This window comes from Hibiscus syriacus, unplaced genomic scaffold, assembly GCF_006381635.1.
Source record: "Hibiscus syriacus cultivar Baekdansim isolate YM2019G1 unplaced genomic scaffold, ASM638163v2 tig00110933_pilon, whole genome shotgun sequence".
Lineage (NCBI taxonomy): Eukaryota > Viridiplantae > Streptophyta > Magnoliopsida > Malvales > Malvaceae > Hibiscus > Hibiscus syriacus.
This window is the reverse complement of record NW_024062919.1, coordinates 541,372-566,222: the sequence shown is the minus strand read 5'-3', so window position 1 is coordinate 566,222 and position 24,851 is coordinate 541,372. Positions and strand designations below refer to the sequence as shown.

At 35.3% G+C, this 24,851-nt stretch overlaps 2 protein-coding genes and 2 pseudogenes across 2 annotated transcripts; 1 reads left to right on the top strand and 3 right to left on the bottom strand.

The window, feature by feature from the left end:
- Positions 1–916: 916 nt before the first annotated feature.
- Positions 917–2,410, bottom strand: LOC120147125 (serine/threonine-protein kinase ATM-like). The gene is made up of 2 exons (XM_039160570.1): positions 2,314–2,410; positions 917–2,221 (listed from the first exon to the last, which is right to left on the bottom strand). Exon 2 carries the CDS (start codon positions 1,945–1,947, stop codon positions 946–948), a length of 1,002 nt encoding a protein of 333 aa, XP_039016501.1. The 5' UTR covers positions 1,948–2,221; positions 2,314–2,410; the 3' UTR covers positions 917–945.
- Positions 2,411–3,293: 883 nt separating this feature from the next.
- LOC120147141 lies at positions 3,294–7,233 on the bottom strand. Its single transcript, XM_039160582.1, has 2 exons — positions 3,880–7,233; positions 3,294–3,506 (listed from the first exon to the last, which is right to left on the bottom strand). Exon 1 carries the CDS (start codon positions 7,061–7,063, stop codon positions 6,428–6,430), a length of 636 nt encoding a protein of 211 aa, XP_039016513.1. The 5' UTR covers positions 7,064–7,233; the 3' UTR covers positions 3,294–3,506; positions 3,880–6,427.
- A 1,800-nt stretch (positions 7,234–9,033) lies between these two features.
- LOC120146948 lies at positions 9,034–13,085 on the top strand (annotated as a pseudogene).
- A 396-nt stretch (positions 13,086–13,481) lies between these two features.
- LOC120146982 lies at positions 13,482–18,174 on the bottom strand (annotated as a pseudogene).
- Positions 18,175–24,851: the final 6,677 nt, after the last annotated feature.

Genomic DNA, 24,851 nt, shown 5'->3' with positions numbered 1-24,851 from the left:
ATGAATTTGAGTTTCCGCCCATAGGAAACGAAAGAGACCCAAATGAGATTCAAACTTGGCTTACAATTGTACCAGATCCATTGCTATTGAGGGACTCAGGTCGTCCAAAATCTACTAGAATACATTGTGATATGGATATTCGGGAGAAGTCAACAGAACAAAAACGATGTGGGCATTGTAGAAACATCGGGCACAATAGAAAAAAATGTCCAGCTCTGTTATCATCATATAACCGTTAACTCTTATGTAATTAAAGTTTTAAATGAATGTTTTTATTTCTAATAATTTAATGTTATTGCATTTATATAATTTGTCAATGTATGTACACCTAAATAAATTTTTTTAACTTTTAAAATATAAATATATTTAATATAATTATTTAATATAATTTATATATTATTAGTTATAATTTTTTCGTTTATAACTTTAAATTTATTAAATTAAATTTTCAATAAGACTAATTTTATAAAATATGTAAGTCTTGAAGATTAAATATGTAATCATACTAATTTATTAACTTATGCATCAATATTTTCGTTAAATATTGACTAGATTGATAACATTTAAATAATTAACTGATAAAATTAATAGATCGATAATCAAATAAAAAATACTCGAAACTTGATAATTCTTACATTATAATCGAAACATTTTACATAATATATTATTAATTTATAATAATAATAAAAATAAACTATTTATTATAAAACAAAATACGTGTCTGCTGAGTTGGCAAAGGCCCCGGGGACGCGCCTTTCACACGTGGCATCCAACTCAGCGAAAAACACGGGTAAAGCGCGCCCCGGGGACGCGCCTTTGCCAATCAGCAGAAAGGGTGCTAGTTCTGGAAATATTGATCAAACGGTGTCAGAAAAGTAAAATTCAAATCAAACGGTATCAGTTATGTAAAAACCCCGAGAAAACACCTTCAGCAGCAATGACGACTCAGCAGCTCTCTGGAAAAGCCCCACTTTTCTGACCTGAAATCTTGGCCGAAACCCCATTCTGATTGAGCTGTATCATCTCATTTTTCATTACATCAGATTGTTTCAACAAGAATTTATATGGTATGCTTTTTTTTCCAGTGTTCTCTGCATCATATATTGTTTCCCACAGTTGATGCAAGGGCAACTGGAAATGTCCAATGGAAGAGAAAAATGCTGACAAATAGCTCTGTAGGACAACATACTCGAGCATATCAGGCTTTGTAACAATCTGTGCAAGATTTTTTAGCTGACAAAGAAACTTCACAGGCTCAAACCGATGGGCAGAAAACTCGGCCAATTGACCAGATTTGCACTCTTCCACCGAAGTTCCTTTCTTAGTAGTAGAATTACTATTAAAAAACTTATTTTCATTCATAACACAAGAACATGTCAGCTCCACTTTCAAGAACTTCCCGAGATCATCCATAGCCTTCTCGACTGCACCAAGAAAGCTTCTAGCTTTGTTCTTTGTAATCATCTGATTAAAGTTCACAAGGAAAGGCTTCAACTGAGATGGGTGGCACCAAGCTACATGGCTAATACCAAAGTACCCAACCAGCAAGCAGTTTTTTTGGTCACCAATCAAATCATACTCCAGCGCATCTGAAGGTTCCAAGATCTTTCCCGGCCACCAACTCAGACTTTTCGTTCTAACCCAAACAATATCAGCTACATAAAACTTATGTTCCAGTCCAACAATTACCAACTCCCCCTCATTTCCGGCTTCCTTCAACTCATCCTCACTTGCAGTTAACCCAGTACTGTTTACTTCATTTACAGTTCCCGGAAAGTCCACATAAAGCGATATGTTGTCTCCGGAAACTTGTACCCTATTAACCAAATCAACTCCATTAATCCCCGTACAATCATCTTCCTTCGCCCCCTCATCCTTAACAGGACCGACAACGGCAATGTCCCCACTTCCACTATCTACTTCAAACCCAATTTGTTCGTCTTTCATTTTATCAATTCCATCATCCAATAAACAACCTTCTGCAGCGTCAATAACACTAACACCATTCTCTTTACATCCATGGCTAAGCTATCTCCTCCAATAGCATTACCATTTTCTTGAAGCTGAACATAAAAAATGAAGCCTAACCCATTACTACTTTCGATCAAAGAGGGCAAATCAGTAGCTTCATAACCATCCCCTAAGAGTTCCGAATCTGGGTTTTTCGATTCTAACCTTTCTGGGGTTTTACCGTTATGCATTATCACTATTCTCTAAGCATCTGATAAAGAGAAAGAATTCAAACGCCATTAAAAATGATTAACACATATTGGCCGGAAAAAAACCCAGAATTAGAAAAGAGATTATAAGTACCTGAGAGGAGGAACAAGTGAAAAAAAAACATCGGGGCATTCACACTCAAAACTGAGTTGACGACGAGTCAAATGAATCATACAGCCGAGTTGAAAAAGAAGGATTTTGGGCGACTGGTGACTGGTAAAGGAGATTTACTAATAAATAAATGTGAAAGAGAAAGTAGATTATGAGATTCTGAAAATTAGGCAAATTTTTACTGTATCAAATAGATCAAAAGAGAGAAAAAGAAAGGGTAAAGTACCTCTGAAGTAACTAAATTATTCGAAAATGATCGTTTTAGTCATTAAAATTTAAAAAGTTATAAATGATCATTAAATTTATCAAAATATTATAAAATGATCAATCATTCTTATCCATTTTTTTTATAAAATAGTTATCAAATTTATCAAAGTTTTACATTTATTGTAATTTTGTAGTAATTATTTTATAATAATTTAAAAATTTTAAAACTTAATGACCAGAACAATCACGTGAATATAACTTACTTAGTAACTTTACCCATAAAAGAAGACAATTTTCACGAAAATTTTAATATAATTAAATTCATTAATATTTTATTATTCCAAAATCAATGTCAATTGTGTTTTTAATTCATTAGATTTAATTAATGCAGAATAATATTATTTAAATTTTTTAATGTAATTAAAATGCAAATATAATTAAATGAGAACAAACATAATACAAAAATAAAATGAATTAACCCAACTGCAGCCATGGAAATAGAGGCGTTCATGACTGAAGATCAAAGCAGTTCATTTCATTATTCAAAAACTAATAAGATACTGAAATATTAATTTTAAAAATTAACATTTATATACATTAAGAAAGACTTTTCCGAGGCCTAGTGGCATTGCTTTTAAATGAAAATTCGTCAATCAAATACATGTTAGCTAATAAGATAATCACAATCAACTCATTCGAGTCATTTCGAGTTAAAACGGATTACTTATAACGTATATAGAAGCTGAATTCTCTGGTGAATGATCATGTTCATGCTGTTAAAATTCTGCAATATCAGAAAAGAATTCTCTTGTTAAGCAAGAGATGGGTGAGAATGATTGTTGATAGTAGTCTCCTTCAAATCACACCACAAAACATGTTGATGATGAATTTCACCATGCTCAGCGTGAGCAGATAGATCAAAGAAATCCGTAACTTTCGAAATTAAATCCCGATTTAAGAAATCACACCTGGAAATCCGAAAACAAAGAAAGACAAGTTCTAACATGTTGATGATGTTTATGCCATGCCAGCCTAATAAATGAAGGGGTAACAATGAACATGCTTGAAGACTCATTTAATGGCGTAAACATCGACGTTTAATGTGAATATGAAGATATTCACATCATTTCTGCTGCTTAATTCTTCCTTGATACATAAACTAAACTTTCTCTCAGCTCTTGAATTCACATATAGAGAAAGCAGGTAAAGCAAGAGCTAACAAGAGAACAAAACATTGAACCTCTCAGACAAAAGAGTCTACAGATAAAAAGGAAACTTACATAGAAACCATGCAATTTACAGTTCTAACTAGGGACATGAGGAACTAAGACATGATCTTACCTTTTTCAAGAGTCCTTTAATCTCACTCTCTAGTTTTGCCTTTATCTCTGAGAAAGATTATCCCCGATTTCTCTAGCATTTGTGTCATTGTCTCGAGATTCCGCCTTATAAAGTCAATAGGAGGCGCATCAGCAAGGTGAGGCACTGGACCAGTAAGACTTGCAGGCAATTGGAATCCCTCCATGCGTCGAGTAGTTAGAATAGTGTCATTGTAAAGGTGATATTTCGTAAGGGTAGCACCGAAAGGATTGCTCTCCTTTAAACTCCGCAATGCTTTTGCAGCATCTTCACTTCGCATAAATATAACCCAGGCACTACTAGAATCTTTAAATATCTGAAGCTCGGATTCCTTCAATGGCCCAAACGTGGAAAATGTTGCAACCAGGGATTCTTTTGAAGGCATTGAAGAACCAGGGATGAATGTCAAGTGAAGAGTTTTCGCAAGGGGTTTTCGACTTGCTCCTGCTCTATTATAATTCACAATTATATTTCGCATGCTTAAATTAGCCTCTCCTTTCTTCCTCCTCCTCTTCCACACGGGTTTCACTTCAGGTGAAACATGTTTGCCTCCTGCAAACCTTTTATCGATGAGTTGGGTTCTGTAGGGATTGGATGGCCGGATGGCACTTTTGGCTTTCGCCTCTCTTCTTCTGACCTGGCTTACTTTCAGATGCAAATGAAACCATGTTTGGTCTCGATAGGGGCACAAAGATTCTACCAGGATCAGGTAACCCGTCTCTGTTACTTTGCTCAGAATGGCTCACTTGTAAATCTTCAGCCGACAGGATGGATATAGCACCTTTCCCATTTAAATCAGGTAGGTTACTAGCCAGTATGGTCTGCTGATCAGCAAAGTTCATATTCATATCCGACATGCTAGAAAGAGATTTAGTTAATTGTACCAGAGTTCGGAAGCTTCTTTTTCTTTTGCATTTATTCCCAGTAAGGTGTGAGGAAGTAGGCATCATTTCAGTAGATGGCAAGGAAAGATCGGTAGCAGTAGCCTCTTTCTGGTTAGCATATTATTGCAGTGCATTTCATAAATGGATTCATCATGATATGCTCTAATTCTAAATATGGAAAAGAACCATTCAATCAGATCAATGTTTTTACTTTCGGTTGTGAACAGGCGATCATAGCTACCAAATGTAGTTTAGAAAGCAGCTCGGCAGAAGATGTATAGTTGAGCTCTGGATAATTGGTAACATCACTTCCCTTGTGAATTTCATATGCCATGTTTGTGGAACCCCTTTGCACTTCTTTTGACGGCTGAAGGAGACCCGATAAATTCCTTTACTCCCTCGTGAGGAAACTTCAGAGTTATAGGATCTTCGGTTCATTTACACCTTTATTTTCCCAGTTAACATAAGGATATGACAAATACTTGCTCTTTTCGTTCTCTCAACTCAAAGCCCATTCATTTCTTAATTCGGTGCCATTTCCTACGGAAGAAACATACATGCCCTGGTCAAGCTCTTCAACCTGAGTGCTGTTATTCGTCACCTCAAAATAAATTTTCCTCGTTCTCTTGAAGTTGAAACCCGTTTGCTTGAGCCAACACTTGCTCCAATAGTGTCTCTACAGTTCTCCGCAAATGCACTCCCATTCTCATCAGAGATCTTGGCCAACAACCCATTCTGATTGAGCGGGGACATCTCGTTCTTTCTTAAATCAGATTTTTCCGGAAATAACTCACATGAGAAGCTATTTTCTTCAGCTAAACCATCATTGGCATCTTTTCCACCAATTGAACTGCAACCAGCACTGTCTGCATCATATGTAGGTCCCCAAAGTTGATGCATGGGCAATTGACAATAGCCCATGGAACGGTAAAAGGCCAACAAATAGTTCTGTAGGACAATAAAGTCGAACATACTGGGGTTAGAAACAACCTGTGCAAGATTTTTATTTGATAAAGAAACTTCTCAGGCTCAAACTGAACGGCAGAAACACCCCCAATGGACCAGATTTGCATTCTGCCATAGAAGCATTAGTAGCGGAATTACTAGATAAGAACTTATTTTCTTTCAGAACACAATGACATGCCATCTCCAATTTCAGGTGCTTCCCGAAATCATCTATAGCCTTCTCAACCGCACTGAGAAAGCTTCTATCTTTATTCTGTCTAATCATCTGATCAAAGTTCAAATGGAAAGGCTTCAACTGAGATGGGCGGAACCAAGCAACATGGCTACTACCAAAAGACCCAACCAGCAAGCAGTTTTTATCGTCACGGACCAAAGCATACTCCGGCTCCTCCGAATGATCAACAATCTTTCCGGGCCACCAACTCTGACTTTGATTCTAATCCAAACAAAATCACCTACATGAAACTTATGCTCCTGCCCATCGCTCATTAACTCCTTATTTCTAGGTTCCTGCAATTCCTCCTTACTTATCATTAACCCACTACTGATTACTTCATTTAAAGTACCAGTAAAGTCTACATAAAGCGATATGTTGTCTCCAGAAACTTGTATCCTCTTAACCAAATCAACTCCATTGATCCCTGAATGATCTTCCCTTTTCCCCTCGTCCTTAAAAGTTACTACAACCACATTGTCCACATTGTCCACACTTCCCCATCCATTCTTACTTCCAACCTCTCATCTGATCCAGCCGCTACGACACCAATATGATCCTCTTTCTTTGCATCAACTCCATCATTAAGTCTACATAAAAAACTTGAAAAGTCTACATAAAGTGATATGTTGTCTCCGGAAACTTGTATCTTCTTAACAGAATCAACCCCATTAATCCCCAAACAATGATCTTCCTTTGACCCCTCATTCTTAGCATGTTCTACAACTTCATTGTCTTCACTTCCACTATCCAATCTTACTTCCAACCTCTCATCTGATCTGGCCACTTCAACACCAATATGTTCCTCTTGTTTCCTCTTAACCGAATCAACCCCATTAATCCCCAAACAATGATCTTCCTTTGACCCCTCATTCTTATCATGTTTTACAACCGCATTGTCCTCACTTCCACTATCCACTCTTTCTTCCAACCTCTCATCTGATCCGGCCACTACGACACCAATATGATCTTCTCGTATCCTCTTAACCGAATCAACTCCATTAATCCCCAAACAATTATCTTCCTTTGACCCCTCATTCTTATCATAATCCAAATCCGGGTTTTTTGATTCTAGGGTTTCTGGGGTTTTAGGGTTCTCCATTATCACTGTTCTCCAAACATCTGATGGGGGGAATCAAAGCTTTATTCTTAAAGTAGCACTATTCATTTTATTGAAAATATCAATATCAAATTGGGGGAAACCCCATGATTAAAAAGAGAAGATTAGTATTACCTGAGAGTGAAAAATGTAAAACAAATCTGTTCACACCGAGTCAACATGATTCACAAACCCGAGTTGAAAAGAAAGTAGTTTTCTCACCGAGTCGGTGGTAATAATAAAAGAAAGTGAAAAATGGCCAATTAAGTGTTAACTAACAAATGTTGGAAAATAAAGGTTAAAAGACTTTTATTTATTTATTTATTTACTTTTTCAAGTTTTTTTTTTCAATCTCCTCTTTAATAAAGCCGACGTGAAAATTAAAATATATATTTTTATTTCAAATTTATCATATGTTTCATCAAAATTGTTATTATATAATTATTATAAAAAATTACTATTTTTAATATCTTTTACGATCATATTAAAAATTCATCAAGTGATTTCAATGATTAAAGGAAATATTATTTATAAAAATCTTAAGTTTGAGTTGTTGCGTGTACAAAATATGATTAAAAAAATATGATTAAATGATAAAATATTATAAACAAATATTACATTATAATTGAATTTTTTTTTATTTTGTCGTATTCTATTTCTTTATCAATCTAAATATTTTTAAAATCCCTTTAATACTGGCAAAACTAAAAAAATCAATTTAGGGTTTGGAGCTTTTCTTAAATTTAAGGATTTATGATATTTATTTGAAAAATTTGAATAATGAGAAATATTCTTTAGAGAAGACAAATAATATATCTAGAAATTAGTCTATCCGTCAACTATCAAAGCATATGAAGCCTTTGATAAATTTTCATCGATTTGTGCAAGTTTCGTGAAAAAATCAATCTTATCTAAAGAAATAAGAATAAAATATCAACATTTTGATATTGATCTTGTCGCATAATAATCATGACGAACGACATAATCGATAACTCAAAAATTTGATTTTTTTACAATAAAAAATAGAAAAATAACGATATTTTCATTATGTTATTAATAATTTAATGATGGCTCATTATCCTAATTAAAACCTAAAATTAAATTTAAGCTTTATTGAAGTGTTTTAAAATTCAATGTTAAAATCAATATTAAACTTAAATTTTAGTGACTAACATGTGTAATTTACCCTAAATTAATTATGTCATGTTAACCGGTGTTTTACTATTAGGAGTACGAGCGTTCAATATCAAACGGTTAAGAGTTATTTTGAACATATATTACTTGTACTTACTTTAATTTAATAAAAAAATACTATTTATGGTTAAAATTATATTTTATAAAATCCCAACCTTGTAATTGAAATTTTGTTCTCAATGAAAAAAATTGCATGTTTTGTCCCCGCTAATTGAGTAGTCTGGAGTGATTATAAGATAATATTGTTCGAAAGATTCTCAATCATTTGATAATGAACACTCACACACATTGCTTTGAATACGAGACTTTAAAGGATAACAATTATCCTTAACCATTAGAGTCATTTGATTCATGCAAATACATTTAGATATTTGTCTCCTCAAATAAGCTATAAATATATATATATATAATACATTAATGTTTTTTTAATATAAAATGTTGTTTTTATTTTTTATAATTTTATATTAAATTTCTTTATCACTGAACTTTTAATAATATTTTGGAAAAAATAGAAACAATTACTAGTTTAACCATTAATATGTAAGTAACTAGCAAAATTAATAGTTTTAAGTTCAAATAGTTCGGTTTTCTTAAAATATAGGACTAAATTGTAAATTATTAAAATAAAGAACTAAATTCTTAATTAGACCATTTCAAATCTGATTTTATAGGATTATTGAGAAAAGAAAACACCGCAACGTGCTGTGTATAAATTTATGAAATTAATTACGAGCAGAAATATTACACAGCTGAGCGTTGAGTCTACGTTTTCTGGCTTTGATTTTGATTATTTTTTAGAAGAATTTGAAGTCTCTGAACACTTGGGAAAGCAAAGAGGTACTCTTTGCATCGATAGTTTCCTTATCCAATAATTTGAACACCCGTTCTCAAGCTCACTGTAAGTAATCAAAAACTCCTTTTCTCTTGATTCTTTCTTTGAGGTTTTAGCTGATTCTCAGGCAAATTGAACTTGGAAACTGGGTTTCCAATTATTGCTTGAAAATTTGATCAAATTTTGACCCCCCAGAGCTAAATTTTGTACTTTGACTTGTGTTGGTTAACAAGTTTTGGAATTTTTTATTGGTGATGAAGATTTGAAAGTAGGTTTCTAATCATTTTTAAATCATATTGATTGAAGAAATGATGTTGAAGTTGAACTTTTGAACTCTAGTTGTATTTGCAGTTTGGGAAATGAATAGTTCATAAAATGGCAAGACAAATTTTAATTTCGAAATACGGCTTGAAATTTGACTTGCGCGTTGGTTAATTATTTTTGAATTTAGATTAGTAATAAATATTTAATTGTATGTTTTTAATCATTATTAAAGCTATTAATTGAGAAATGTTGAGATTGTCCTTTTGAACCCTAATTGTATTGCTATTTATGTTTCTGCAGTTTGGGGATGAGTATTTGATAAAATGGCAAGACAAAGTAATACCCTTTTTCTTGAACAATGGTTGAGGACTAATGTTGGTGGCATTAACCAAACTGTCTCCGGACATTCTTCGTCGTCATCTTCATCTGCTCGTGCCATCATTCAAGCCTGGTCTGAGCTCAGAGATTCACTTCAGAACCAGACATTTCATCCTCATATCCTTCAATCATTGAAAACCCTCCTTAACTCACAAGCTTCTCTCCATGTTGCTGATCCTCAAGCCAAGCTTCTTCTATCTGTACTTTCATCCCAAAGTTTCGATCTTCCTTCTGAATCATACCCTATCTTGCTCAGGCTTCTTTATATTTGGGTCAGGAAGTCTGTTAGGCCATCTGCTGCGCTCATTGATTCAGCTGTGGATGTCATTTCTCGCATATTTGCTACTGAATGGTTCGAAGAAAAGCCCTTCTTTTCTTGCTGAAGGTATTCTTATTTTAGGGGCCATTTCATTTTGTGCCTTCTATGTCTGAAAGCTCAAAAATAGCATGCTTGGAGTTGCTTTGTAGGCTTTTGGAAGAAGATTACCAATTGGTTATTAGGAGAAGATTATCCCGGATGTGCTGGCTGGGCTCGGATATGCATTATTCTTCTGTGGATGTGCTTCTTGTTAGAGTTTTGGATTCTTTTTGGGAATTTGGGGAAAGGAAGATGGGCCTCGTACTACAGTTCCTACTGCTCTAATGATCTTGCATTTGGTTGAATGGGTTGTTTCCGGTTACATAAAATCACGTTCCCTCAAGAAAATGAATCTTTTTCACAGCAGACTTTGGGGACTTCGGAGGTGAGCTATGTTCCGTTTGCTCTAGTTATGGTTGCAGCTGGAGTATTGAGAGCTAGTAGAAATACAGCCAATGGCCAAGGGCTAGAGTTTGTTTCGATACTACGGATTTCTGCAGAACGTCAGATAGCCTTTGTAGCACAACTTGATTTCTAAAACTAAAGGATCTATAATCTCAGATAATGACCCCGCAAATAGTCTTCTTCGACAATGTTTATCTTTAGCCTTGGCTCGAAGTGGTGCAGTGTCATTCTCTGCCCCTGTGCTTCTGTGCCTTGCATCGGCATTGTTAAGGGAAGTCTTTCCCCTAAGGCACTTATATCTGCATATTCTTCAGTTTATCAATAGTAGTGGGTCTGAATTTGGGATCAACGAGATTAAAAGACATCTAGACGGTATTCTTTTTAAGGAAGCAGGGTGTCATAACTGGTGTTTTTGCAACCAGTATGTCTCTGCAGATGAGGAGAGCAAAAGTTTCGTGGAGAATCTTATATGGGACTACTGTCAGTTTACTCTGGTCACCGACAGGTTGCTCTGTTGCTTAATGAAAGAAACAATGAGCTATTAGTTAATTTGGAGAAAATTGCGAATCTGCTTTCTTATGGTTGCGGTTTTTGCTTTGGCCGTAACAAAGCAGAGATTAAATTCAAACTTCTCTCAAGAAGCGCAGAGGGAGCATTCAGTCCAGATATTAGTTTCTTTCTCTTGCTTAGAATATTTCGACGTATTCGTTTGCCGGAATATATGGATACAATTCGAAGAGTTGTTGCATGTGTTCAGGAAAACGAGTCTGCCTGCATCTCTTTTGTGGAATCCATGCCAACTACGTGGACTTGACCACTTGGAAAGGTATTTTCTTTTGTTACGTACCATTTTAATTGAGGGTTACTCTACTAAGTTCAAGTAATTTTGCAACAGTTTAAAGTTCGCATATTTTTTCATGTTGTTCTACAAACTGTGAGTTTTACTTGGATTTGAATTTCATCTTGTAGACTTTTCCTCCAAGCAGAAAATGGAGTATGAATGGTCCAAGGATGAGGTACAAACCGCTCGTGTTTTGTTTTATGTCCGAGTTATTCCGACTTGCATTGAACTAGTGCCTGCTCTCGTGTTTAGGAGGGTGGTCGCTTCATCTATGTTCCTGTATCCTAAAATACATGATTACTTTTACTTGAAAAGCTTAGGATCATTTAAACTGTATAAACTTTGGTTCCTGATAACAATGGTGAATAGATACATGGGACATCCGAACGAAAAAGTAGCTCGAGCCTCACATTCAATGTTTGTAGCATTCATGTCTTCAGGAAAAGAACCCGATGATGAACGAGTGTCATTGAAGGAGCAACTTGTTTTTTATTACATGCAAAGATCGCTAGAGGTACATAAAACTTATTGAAACTGAAAGTAAAATACCAGAACATGGTATCAAACTTGTGGGACTAAACTAATCTTCTTCATTGTTATGAATATAGGGATATCCTGGCATTACTCCTTTCGAGGGCATGGCTTCTGGAGTTGCAGCCTTGGTTCGACATCTTCCCGCTGGTAGCCCGGCAACATATTATTGCATTCACTGTCTTGTTGATAAAGCTAATAACCTCTTAGGTGATTTGTCCACTTTAAAGGACGATGACTGGAAAAACTGGCAAGGAGGGCCGGAACCTTGTAAAAAAATCCTTGAGCTGCTTTTGCGCCTAACTTCCCTTGTCGATATACAGGTAAACACTTTTTCACAGTACTTTTTGTCTAATTAAACTCTATGTTGTCCTACTCTATTTATCTTGAAGTAATTGTGTCGACATATGTAAAAAGAAACGATCTTCCAACACGGTTACGGGGACATGATCCACCAAGCACCCTCCAAATGCATGAAATAACTTGGAAAAAGTTGAACATACCCCATGTAGTATGCATGCTCGTATGCATTCTCGGATATAGGTGCCGAGAAACGACCCTCCAAAGATATATATAAACTTGGAAAACTTTACATGTTCGTGTCTGACACATACCTTTCTATCTAACAATTACCACTGAGCCTTTGAGCAATGGCATACTAAACGGCATTAACATTTACTCATTTGTGTAGGTATTACCAGTTCTAATGAAGTCGTTGGCACAACTTATTATCCAACTACCAAAAACAGGCCAGATCATGGTTCTTAACGAGTTATATTCTCAAGTTGCCGAATCCGATGATGTCACTCGCAAGCCGGCTTTAGTTTCATGGTTGCAGTCGTTGTCGTACCTTAGTTCTCAAGCGAAAACGAGGTTTTGACCTCCAAAGGGAGGGAAAGCAAAGAAAACTCGGCTTCTCCGGGGACTATAGATCCGAATGCACGTCTGTGAGACATTCAGATGCTGTTCTTTTGATCAACGGCATCGCTAATTCTCCAAAAGATGGCCCGGAACATGCATGGGGTTGCCAAATCCGACGCAAAACAACATTGGTTTCATGGATTCGGTGTCGTACCGTTGTAGTGAAAGTTTGAAGTGGGGATCTGAACTGCACATGGAGAAGAAATTAAAACAAATCAATGTAGAATTGAAACATTCGTCTGATCAAATTTGGGTTTGGTCTGAACCTTGTCTTTTTATTAATGAATTTCCTCTTTGCCCATACACGAGTTGGTCCAAACTATAGATAAATATTTTATTTAGGTTTGGCTAACCATGTTAAAGTATTTCTCTAATCTAATCATTTTTTTAAATTATATCTAATCGTACGTTTTGTTCCTTTTTCAATATTAATATTCAAATGAGTTTTGCAGATGTTTCTTTCAACTAATAAAATGATGACACATTTCAGCACATTAAAAAAGAATAAAATCTCTGGCGTCCTTGAAGGTGAGGACAAATAGATTTTTGTTTTTAAATAGTGGATATAAAGTAGTTATACTCTACTCTGTCAGCATAAAACTACTAATTTACCCTTATACATATTATTAAAAAAATACATAAAAATGTGTTATGCAAAACACCCTTAAAAATAAAAATTACACAAATAGATGTATGAATTATCACATTCAGCTGCACCTCATAATCAATCACTATTTGTTTGCAGAAGTGAAATACAAAAGCCCACTTTTGTTGCACATAGCTATTAGCTTCTGTGCCGTTGATCTCTTTATCTTACCCAACTCTTCGATTTTCTTGAAGTATCCATACTCGATGCATGTATCCGGACTTTATACAGACGTGGTCAATCAAATATGTAGGTTAAAAAAGAACAACAAAAAGATTGAACATACTGTATTGAACTTGTCGAACACGGGTATTTCAGGGAAAACGAAAAGAGTTAGGTAACATAGGTTTAATGCAAACCAACCACAATTTACTGATGCAAAGCTCTTGAGAATCAATTACCGGGAACAAGGTAAGAAATGGAAAAATAACTTCCCACGATTGCGAACGATGCAATCCCGCTACGAGACATCCGTAACAAAATGCCACGGAACAAGAGATTTCTATCTGCAGGGTGGATGCCGGTGAGTTTCTCGAATCTTTTCCCTGGCGTTTTCCACTTGAGAAGCTTTCTCTCCATTGAAATGAACTGCATGGAAATGAGTGGCTACATGAAGGCAATTGGCATAAGAATAAGCCATACCAACTGATCATCGCAAAAGCTGATGGCAAAGGTAAAATTGGATGATCAAAGACAAAGTGGCACCAAATCGAAGATACCTTGGGCAACACTGTACATTGTGATCGACTTTTGGCGGTATCAAAACCGTGAGATGCAGCAGCAGCTACTGAACCCGAAAACCCTGCTGCAAGACTAACAGCTAAAGGGGATAGTGGACCGATTTCTTCATCATACCTGGAGAATAAAACAAATGGGTGTCAAATTTTAGCCACATAAACTAGCATCTAAAATCGAAATCCAATTGAAAGTTCAGGTAATGCTTGAAACTCATCGCAGAAAATTTCACATAATTCCATGTAATGGTATTCCATCTAAATTTTTTATTTCATGTGCGCCTCATACAACCATGGGAAAGTTGAACGGTCAAACAGCCGGCAAACCTTGTGAGACTACAAACAAGGAAAACTGTCACAAGATCTTCTGATTATATTAATTATCATAGAAACCTGAGATAGTCTTCAAACGTAACACCATATATTACAAGGGGAATATAGTAGCTCCCACTAAAAGGTTACAAATGCTAAACCTTAGATGGCCTAAAACATTATGTTTAAATGCTCTTTGTTTTAAAAAATAGAAAAATTGTAGATTTACCTTTTGAGACTGCCAGTCCAATATGACTAGAAGTTTGAGTAGCATAGGTTAGAACAATGACTAGAAGTTGCATATAATAAACTAAACAATTTGCATGCATGTATAATCAACTAAAAATTCAATATGGAACTCTATGCACCAAATGACAAGGACAAGGCTCAGAAAAGCACCTGGGTGGGGGTCCATCCCAGCAGCTTTCCAATTAAGCATAATTTGGTGCAAACATTCCCAAGTAGAGAAGAATATGCCACCAAATACAGAGTCACGAGCAACCCCCGAACGGAGGCCTCTCCACAATGCACCCCCTCCTTCCAAAGAAATGATTTCAGATGGTCTCCGGACATTATAAACCGGTGGTGGCCTCCCAGACCCAGTCATCATCCAAGGGTACTCTGTAAGGCACCAACCATATTAGGGTGCTTGCTGTTTAAGATGGAAAGCATACCTACAGTATTGTTCAATGCCTTCATATCTAGAGTATATCCACGTAATAATCTGGAAATTGCCGGCATAACAGCTTTATTCTCTGTTACTGGTGTTGCGCTTGAAATGTGAGAGGCAGAGGTAACCTGTGCACGGAGTTTAATAAGTTCAAATAGTGTGGTTGTTAGTGACTCCACAGCACCAGCTGCCAACCCTGCCAAAAGGGCCTCTGAGACATACACAAAATTGTCTTCTCGACCATCTGTGGAATATCCATATCATAACATAATGCAGTAAAATTTGTGGATGTAATGAAAATAATAATAACTATAATTTTACTCTTATGTTATGCCATTAACATGCAAATCTTCAAAGAGAGGGCATAGTTTTGAGACATCAAGGGGCATAGTTTGAGACATCAAAAAAGGGAAAGATGGATAAATAAAATTAATAAGAATCAGCAATTTAATTCTCGTTACAATACAAGTAATGATGAAATCCATTGTCAAGTACAATGAAGAGATGATGATAACAAGCAAATTGGACACCAGAAAAAGGGGGGGGGGGTAAAAAATCCGTGCTAGATACAGAGCTAGGTGGCAGGAGTGATAATACTCCAGTTCGATTTGGAAAAACTCAAAAGCAAAACACTAGCCCAAAAGAATCGAGACAAGGATCACTCTGAGTGATTCAAAGGAATGGTTATGAAGAAGGGGTGATTTATTTGATGGTTCTGAAGTGATTCAAAGGTATGGTCACTCTTAAGATATACTAAGGCAAACAATAATTATACAAAGGCCCCTAGGTTGTTTAATTGGCATAGTATATCAGAACCAATTCAGATGGAATTACCATGTGACTCAATTTAACAAATAACGGATTAATGTTCTACAATAATCAATTCCATAATCACTTCTAAGGTTCTCTTTTGTAATAGCATAATATACAATATGGCTTTCATGGTTTTTAGCACACATATAGAGGGAGAAAATATAGCAAACATGTTATATCAAGAATACAAAATTCAGGGTAAAGTACCTTCTAAAACAATATTAAGTAAATGACAAGATAACTTTATAGAAAGATGTCAAAACTTCATATGTTCCAAAGCGAGCTGCCATACCAAAATTCTCCCCCAGGCCAACCACTCAAGCCACTGTACAAACCTATATTTTTCAAAATAAAGAAGAAAAAATCAAATTCACCTATAGTTAGGAACTTTACCATGACAAAATTCCCCATAAAAAACAATGCTAAAAGAAAGGCAGGAAGGACACAATGCTAAAATGAGAAAGCAGGGAGGACAAAGAAGAGGCTGGTGAGAGAGGAACGGAAATTTTAGTTTGTATAGTTGAGTATTCAAAACTCTGAACGTGTCAACCAAAAACAAAATAATCTTCCATCCTTACAATTTGGACTGTCCCAAGACTCCATCCACTCCTTTCTGACTACTTTTCTATTTGATATTATTTTTCCCCCAAAAAATGGCATAAAAAAGGAGAAGAAAATAAATGAAAGAGAGCTACAATCAAATGATCTATCTTCTTTGTGCCTATTGCATTACAGAAAACGGCTTCTTGACAATGCTAGCACAACAAGGTAACTATATTGCCTAGTACTGACTACTTTTCTATTTGATATTATTTTTCCCCCAAAAAATGGCATAAAAAAGGAGAAAAAAATGAAAGAGAGCTACAATCAAATGATCTATCTTCTTTGTGCCTATTGCATTACGAAAACGGCTTCTTGACAATGCTAGCACAACAAGGTAACTATATTGCCTAGTACAAAGGCATCAAAGCAAGCAATAGCCCAACTCGTTTTGCTTCTTTCAAAGGCATCAAAGCAAACAATTTTTTAACATTCAACTCTAATCATTTAACCATAACTATCTAGATTCCTTGCGTCCATGCTTCTTCATAAGTTACAGCTAAAACTTTCAACCATGTCAACTTTGTCTTCATTGTACTCTACCATTAGTTTGAAAATCAAGGAGATAAAAGCATCACATGCAATAAATCCATTTTGCCACTGCTATAGATTCTCCTCTGCAATTTTTCTTCAATAAAAAGGAACTGAGAATTACCATTGTGCATAAGCTTTTCTCTCCAACCTTCATCCCTCCATTATCTCTCATGGCATAAAAAACTTAGTCAAACATGACATATTGACAAATATATAAATTACAGGCAAATGATTCAAGATCTTATTTCAAAACAGCGAAGAGCATTTCTTCATTCCCCTTTCCCTTCATTTCTAGGTTTTAATGTACTCAAACGCAATGAGGACAAGAAGGATCAAGGTCTCCAATAAAATTTTAACATTTGATCACCACATAAAAACGAAACATAGTAAAGCAAACACATCGAGTTTTGGAAATGAATATTCTCATTTTCATTTCACGAAATATGCAATTTTGTATTTACAGTAGGTTAAAAAATCCAACAACCACGCAACATTCCGTTCTTTTTGCCTAATACCATCAAACAAGAAAAATCATTGCTCAACAAATAACATTTTTACTTAATGGTGGAAGATCAATATTTTAAGAACAGTAAGTAAATAAAAGAGAAGCTTAAGGACTTACCTGAATACCCTGACAAAGCTCGGACTCGTTTTATAACCTGAGAGGAATCTAGTTGTTTCCCAGAAGCTGAACCAACCTATTCACCTCAAATTTGAAGTATGTTAGAAATAAATAGATTAATATTTTCCCCTTAAACTAGAAAAGGGTCATAAAAAGGGAAGTGAAAAAACATATTAATGAGAAATAAAGGGAACCTGGATAAGGGATTTGATGGTATCAAGAGGATAAGTAAGGCAGTGCCAAAGACCACAGAACCTGAAGCAGCAATTGCATGAGTTGCAAACAAATGGTTCTGCAACAATTCATCCATCCCAACCTGGGAATTACAGTGATTTATTATTTATTATTTGATTCAGAACAGAATAATATAATTCGTGGCAAATGCAAACTACGTGTTCGATAAAATGATTGACAGAATGGTGAGCTATGGAAAAGAAAGACTACTCCAGAGAAAGAAAAGGAAAATAAAGCTAATGCCTCACACAACGCAAATGCATGTTAGCTGTTTGATAAAATGACTGACAGACTGATTGCCTAACGAAAAATAAAATACGAATTCACCAACGAAAATACTCGAGCCTGCGGAGCTTATTTCTTGAAAATAATCAAGTTGGTCGGTGGCGTTCTTAACAAACAAAGCAAAATTATACATTGTACACCTGCAAGTCTGAAGGAATATTGGAAGCAAAAGCATAGCGAGAGGGACCAAGGTGAAAGAAGGAACAAACCCAAATTTCAAATCGAAGGGAAAAAAGTTCGAACATTTATGAACTGGAATGCAAGAATTATCAAAATTTTCCAAGTTGGGATTAAGAAGTGCAGAAGAAGAAGAAGAATGCGGGTCTAACTTGTCACACAACGGAAGGAATTAAATAATATCTTTTGGATATTTATAGTTTAGCTAAATAGTGTCGTTTTACGTAGAAATGAAGCAATAAAACATGGGTAAAATACACTTCAGTTCACTCAATTATGTGTTTAGTAGCAACATGCCACTTTTTTCTAAAAGTTGCAAACAAGTCATTCATTGTTTAAAATGAACGGAAGTCTAATGTGGCTGGTCTAATATTTTTGGTCCCGAAACTCTATATCAATTCAAAACAGTTCATAAATTTAACTCACCATATTTAAAATTTCATCAATTTTTTTTTGTGATACTGTCTAACCAAGCTAGTCCATTGAATCAAGAAGTAATTGGATATTACGTTTTGCTGTAAAGCTGCAACAAGCTTTCATTATTTATGGTATGGATACTCTTCTTGAAGTATCGATAATTTTACTTAGTATCAATACCAAATGGGCATACTGAAATTTCTAAAAACTCCACAATATAAAACCATCATAAGAGTGTCGATGTTGTATGGAAAATATCAATACTTCAAAATAAGTATCGATATTCTTCTTCTAAAATGTCCAAATTTCTGGAAGATATTGATATAATATGAATAATATCAATATCAAACCTAAAATATAGTTTTGGTTAAAAATAATCTGAGTATTCATAGCAAGAAGATTAATATGATTACAAATAAACGCATCTTGATTAATCGACGACGTTAAATTCAAGCTTGAGAAAACATAAAATAAAAGGAACAGTCAAACGACTGAGAAAGAAACGAAAATCATATCACAAAGACAGAGAAACATGCCACAAAGAAATTATTCTTATTGAAAAACTCAAAAAGAAACAAAGAGAAGAGAATCGACGGTCGATAATCAACATCAAAATCGATACCGCCATCAATCAAATAAAATCAAAGAATAAAAAATTGATCTGATTTATAGAAAAACGATACAAACTCTAACGAAAGAAAAGGAAGAGAGCGGCTAAGGTAATGTGATACGTATATAAACTTTATATATTTGAATTATTATTTATATCTTTAATATATGATACGTATATAAGCTGCAAGTTCACGTGAAACACATCCTTCCAAACAACAATAATTTCATACGGATTGCCCCGTACATATGTATTATAGAGGACAATGTAGGTATGTAAATGAGATGGATTATGAGTTATTTGAGTTTGATTTGGTTAAAAAATTAGACTGAATAGATTTGATTTGAATTCGAATTCGACTCGAGATTTTAACAAGTCGAAACGAATTACTTTATACACAACTCGAAAAATTCGTGAGCAACTCAAAAAAATAATATATTAAAATTTTATTTTTAAATTAAAATTTTAATAATATTAACATTTATATATTGCTTTTAAAAAAATATAAGGTTTTCATATACTTAAGATTCATGTTCGAGCTTGAATAGAGCTAAGTCTGAGAATATTTCGAGTTCAAGTTTTTTTGATCTCGAGTCGAGCTTCAATTTTTTGATTTCAAGTTCAAACATGAACTAGACAATTTTAAGCTCGTGAGCTTCCAAGTCGAGTCAAACTTCAGTTTTTGATTTAAAGTTCTAGTTGAGCTTGATAATTTTAAGCTCGCAAGCTTTCAAGTCGAGTCGGACTCAACTGTAAAATTTTACAAATCGAATCGAAATCAACAATATTCAAACTCGATTCGATTGGACTCATTTGCAACCCTAAAGCGTAGACCCATAAATTGCAATCGCATATTTAAGTAAAACCTGTCTGCGTGCACACTCAATAATGCAATATATAAATTTCAGGTAGTATTTATTATTACAAGCTCAATTCGTCTACTTCAATTTAATTCTTTATTTTATTAAGTTCAAATATTAATTATTGTTATAATAAATAGAAAATTCATATTTTTAAAACTCGTTTGTTTTGAAATAAAATTTTATCTCATTTAAACTCGTTTTACTTAAAACAAATCTCATCTTTCTTAAAATGAATCTGAATTTTCTTTGAGATACGATTAATTTCCGTCTCCAATTTTTATTACGTAATGAATATATTTTTCAATCTCATTTAAAGTAGCTTTTGTAACTTATCTCATGATTTTGTCTTTAATATTTAAGGCAGTTAAACATATTTTATTCAAAGTAGAAACAGGAAGTTCCCAACACACATAACTCACAAAATACAAGATAACACAAACACCAACAAAACAAATGTTGCGAAAGATGGCTATCGGATAAAGCAAAATCGCAACTGATAATTTAAGAAAATAAAAATGAAGATAAAGAGACAAAATTTACGTGGAAAACCCTTAAAATTATTAGGGTAAAAACCACGGGCAACAGTAGAAGAATTTCACTATGAGAAAATAGGAATTACAACCTCTCTCGATCTACCAAGGAGAAAACAATGATAATTCTCTCTTGATAAAATGAGAAAATAACTCTCAAGAAACTCTCTAAATTCTCTCTAGTATTGGAAGAAAGCTAGAATGCTTTGGGATGATTTTTGAAGCTAAATGAGCTATGATATTTATAGTTGAAGCTTAAGGACTAATTTATAAATACCCTAAATTACAATGACTAAATTTGAGGTTTTACTCATACCTAAAAATCAACAAAAACTGCACCACTTTCGGTGCCTAATAATCCAATGCACTTTCGGTGCATTTGTTTTTTCAACAATCTCCCACTTGAAGATTTGATTGGAACAATCATATCTTCACACCATTCTTTCTACCTTGTACCTTCATGTTGCTTAGGTTTCTGACAGGCCACAAGAGGATTGACACCAGGTAAATTTATCAGCATTGACCGCCTTCGTCATGAAATCTGCTATATAGTCTTTGGTATGGATCTACTGCACATCTACCGTCCCTTCTTCCACCTTTTCACGAATGAAATGGTATTGAACTCGTATGTTTTGTCCTTGAATGAAATGCTGGATTCCTTGCTAGATGCAAGGCGCTTTGACTGTCACAAAATAGAGAGACATACTCTTGATTGTGCCCAAGTTCCTCCAATAGCATCTTCAACCAAATTGCTTCTTTACTGGCTTGTGTAGCTGCTACATATTCTGCCTCTGTTGTGGATGTAGCCACAACTGACTGCAACTTAGAAACCCAGCTTACAGCTCTATCAGCAACTTTGAACACATATCCTGTTGTAGATTTGCTTTTATCCAAATCCCCTGCATAGTCAGAATCTACATACCCATTGATTAGTAAGTTTGATCCTCCGTAATATAATGCAACATTTGAGGTCCCTTTGATGTATCTCAGGATCCTCTTTACTGTATTCCAATGCTCTTTGCCTGGATTCGCCATGTACCGACTAACTACTCCCACTGCTTGTGCAATGTCTGGTCTTGTGCATATCATAGCGAACATTAAACTTCCCACTGCTGATGCATAAGGTACTCGAGACATCTCCATCCTCTCCTCTTCACTGCTAGGACTCATACTGGAGGATAATTTGAAGTTAATAGGAAGAGGGGTAGAAATTGGCTTACAATCTTGCATGTTGAATCGTGACAAGATCTTCTTCAAGTAATTCTTTTGTGAAAGCCAAATCTTCCTATTACTTCTGTCTCGGTGAATTTGCATCCCTAGAATCTTGTTTTATGATCCCAAGTCCTTCATTTCAAATTCCCTAGCCAGTTGTGCCTTCAATTCTTCAATATGATCTTTGTTGGGTCCTGCAACCAACATGTCATCCACATACAACAGCAATATAACAAAATCGTTATCACCAGACCTCTTGAAATAAGCACAAGGGTCAGCATTAAGTATGTTGTATCCAAGGCACATAATGAAGGAATCAAATCTCTTATACCAACACCTCGGCGCCTGCTTTAGACCGTACAGAGATTTGTTCAACCTGCAAACCAAGTTCTTCTTTTCATCTTCTTCAAAACCTTCAGGTTGGAGCATATAAATCTCTTCTTCAAGATTTACTTGAAGAAAAGTTGTTTTAACATCTAGTTGCTCTAGATGTAAGTTCAATGTAGCACACATTGCCAAAACTACTCGAACTGTTGTTAGTCGAACCACAGGAGAAAATATTTCATTGAAATCAATACCTTCCTTTTAAGCATATCCTTTGACCACCAGTCTTGCACAATACCTCTCAACTTGATCATCACCATTTCGCTTTGTTAGGATTTTCGGAAGCTCGAATCGACAACCGGAATGGTTTGCAAAGAGGGGTCGGAATGGTTTTGTGTTTAGGGAGTAAGGAGATTGAAAAATAGAGAATTGCACAACGATTTATAGTGGTTCGACTTTCTCAATCAAAGTCTACGTCCACTACCTTAGCTCCTCACCAAGGATTTTCTAACAAATTCACTAATTTGTTCTTTCTTTTGAGGATAAAGAGTAACCTTACAAACTCCCTAGTTTTTCCAGGCTAAACTAGAACCTTTCCATAGCTTTTACACGAGCTAAGCTAGAACCTTTCCCCTTTACAAAAGGATAAGAAATGTAAACAAGAAAACCTCTCTAAGGTAGGTGTTTACAAGATTGAGCTCACAAGAATAAAATATATACAAGAGAAAGATGAAATAAGAATGAAAATTCTTCTTGTGTTTGATTGCTTGGATAGTTGTTCTATTACTTCTTCAAGTGTCCTTAGCTTGTATTATAGCTTGGAATGTGTTTGAAGTCATATCTAGCCGTTGGGGATGTTTTGGAGCCGTTTGGGAATGATTTTTCTACAAAAATAGGCTGCCCAGAATGGGGGGAATCGGTACCCCTTCATAGGGAATCAATACCCCTTCATAATATTAAAATATTATGACCGTTGGGCTGATGAACAGTGAGGGAATCGATACCCTCAAGGGGGAATCGGTTCCCTTCGAGTAATCTGTTATTTCTCGGAGCCAAACCATGCAGGGGGAATCTGTACCGGGGAATCGATACCCCTTGGGAGAATCTGTTCCCGGGGAATCGATACCCCCTGGGGAATCTGTTCCCCCTGGGGGGAAGCTGTACCCCCTGAACAATATGATTTTTCTTGAAACCCTTTTAAAAAAATATATTTTTGGCTCGATTAAGGCTCGAAATACTTTGTAAAATTGTTTTAAAATAGTTTAAGTATAAAACACAATTTTACACTTTAGTAAGGATTAAAATGAACTTTGAAAGACTTGGAGTAATATTTTGATATTCGAATAATTACATCGAATATACTTAGAAAATCTTTTGTAAAATCTTAAAATTCATTTAACTTAATTTGTTATATCGAAACATCAAAATGTTTTCAACACGCTTAATTTTGAAGACCCATTTGTTACCAATTGGCTTCCTTCCTTGTGGTAGTGGCACAAGGTCCCATGTATTATTTATATGAAGGAATTCGATTTCTTCTTGCATCGCCATCATCCACAGTGAAGCATCTGAGCCGTTTATTGTCTCCTGGTATGTTGATGGCTCACCGTCCTTTGTTAAAAGACAGTATGCAATATTACCTTCTATAACATAATCTGAGTGTCAATTGGGACGTCTTCTCACACGATCTGATTGACGAGTTGTTGGAGCTTCAGAACTCTCTGGTTCTTGTTCATCATGTGCTGGTTCTGCTTCAGAAGAATCTCCTTGTTCAACCTCCTTTTCCACATATATCTGAGTAGTCTCTGACTTTTTAGTACTATCATCGTCTTCTTTTCTTTGTAGTTTATCCTCTACAAAGATAACATCCCTACTGATGATCACTTTGCGGGCAGTGGGATCCCACAAGCGATACCCCTTGACTCCATCAGCATACCCCAAGAATTTGCATTTCCTGGATTTTGGATCCAACTTTGAAATTTCTTGGGCGTTGTACATCACATACACAATACTTCCAAATACGTGGAGGTTTGAATAATCAGCTGGTTTACCAGTCCACATCTCTATTGGTGTCTTCAGCTCTATTACAGTTGATGGAGCTCGATTCACCAAATAACAGGCGGTATTGACTGCTTCTGCCCAGAATGATTTTTCTAGGCCTGCATCCCTTAACATTGCTCTTGTTCTTTCTAACAAGGTTCTGTTCATCCGCTCTGCCACTCTATTTTGTTGAGGAGTGTTTGCCACTGTGAACTATCTTTTGATGCCTTCTTTCTTGCAAAAGTCATCAAATTCTTCACTTGTGTATTCTCCTCCATTATCTGTTCTGAAACACTTGATCTTATTTCCAGAATCAAGTTCCACCCGCGCTTTGAAGTTTTTGAAAGTGGAAAACATATATGACTTCTTCTTAATAGGATACACCCAACATCTCCTAGAGTAGTCATCAATAAATGAGACAAAGTATTTTGCTTCGCCTAGGGA

What these genes read in the sequence shown, in the direction of transcription:
- LOC120147125 (XM_039160570.1), bottom strand. Translation starts at nt 1,947, where the DNA reads ATGAAAGACGAACAAATTGGGTTTGAAGTAGATAGTGGAAGTGGGGAC.
- LOC120147141 (XM_039160582.1), bottom strand. Translation starts at nt 7,063, where the DNA reads ATGGAGAACCCTAAAACCCCAGAAACCCTAGAATCAAAAAACCCGGAT.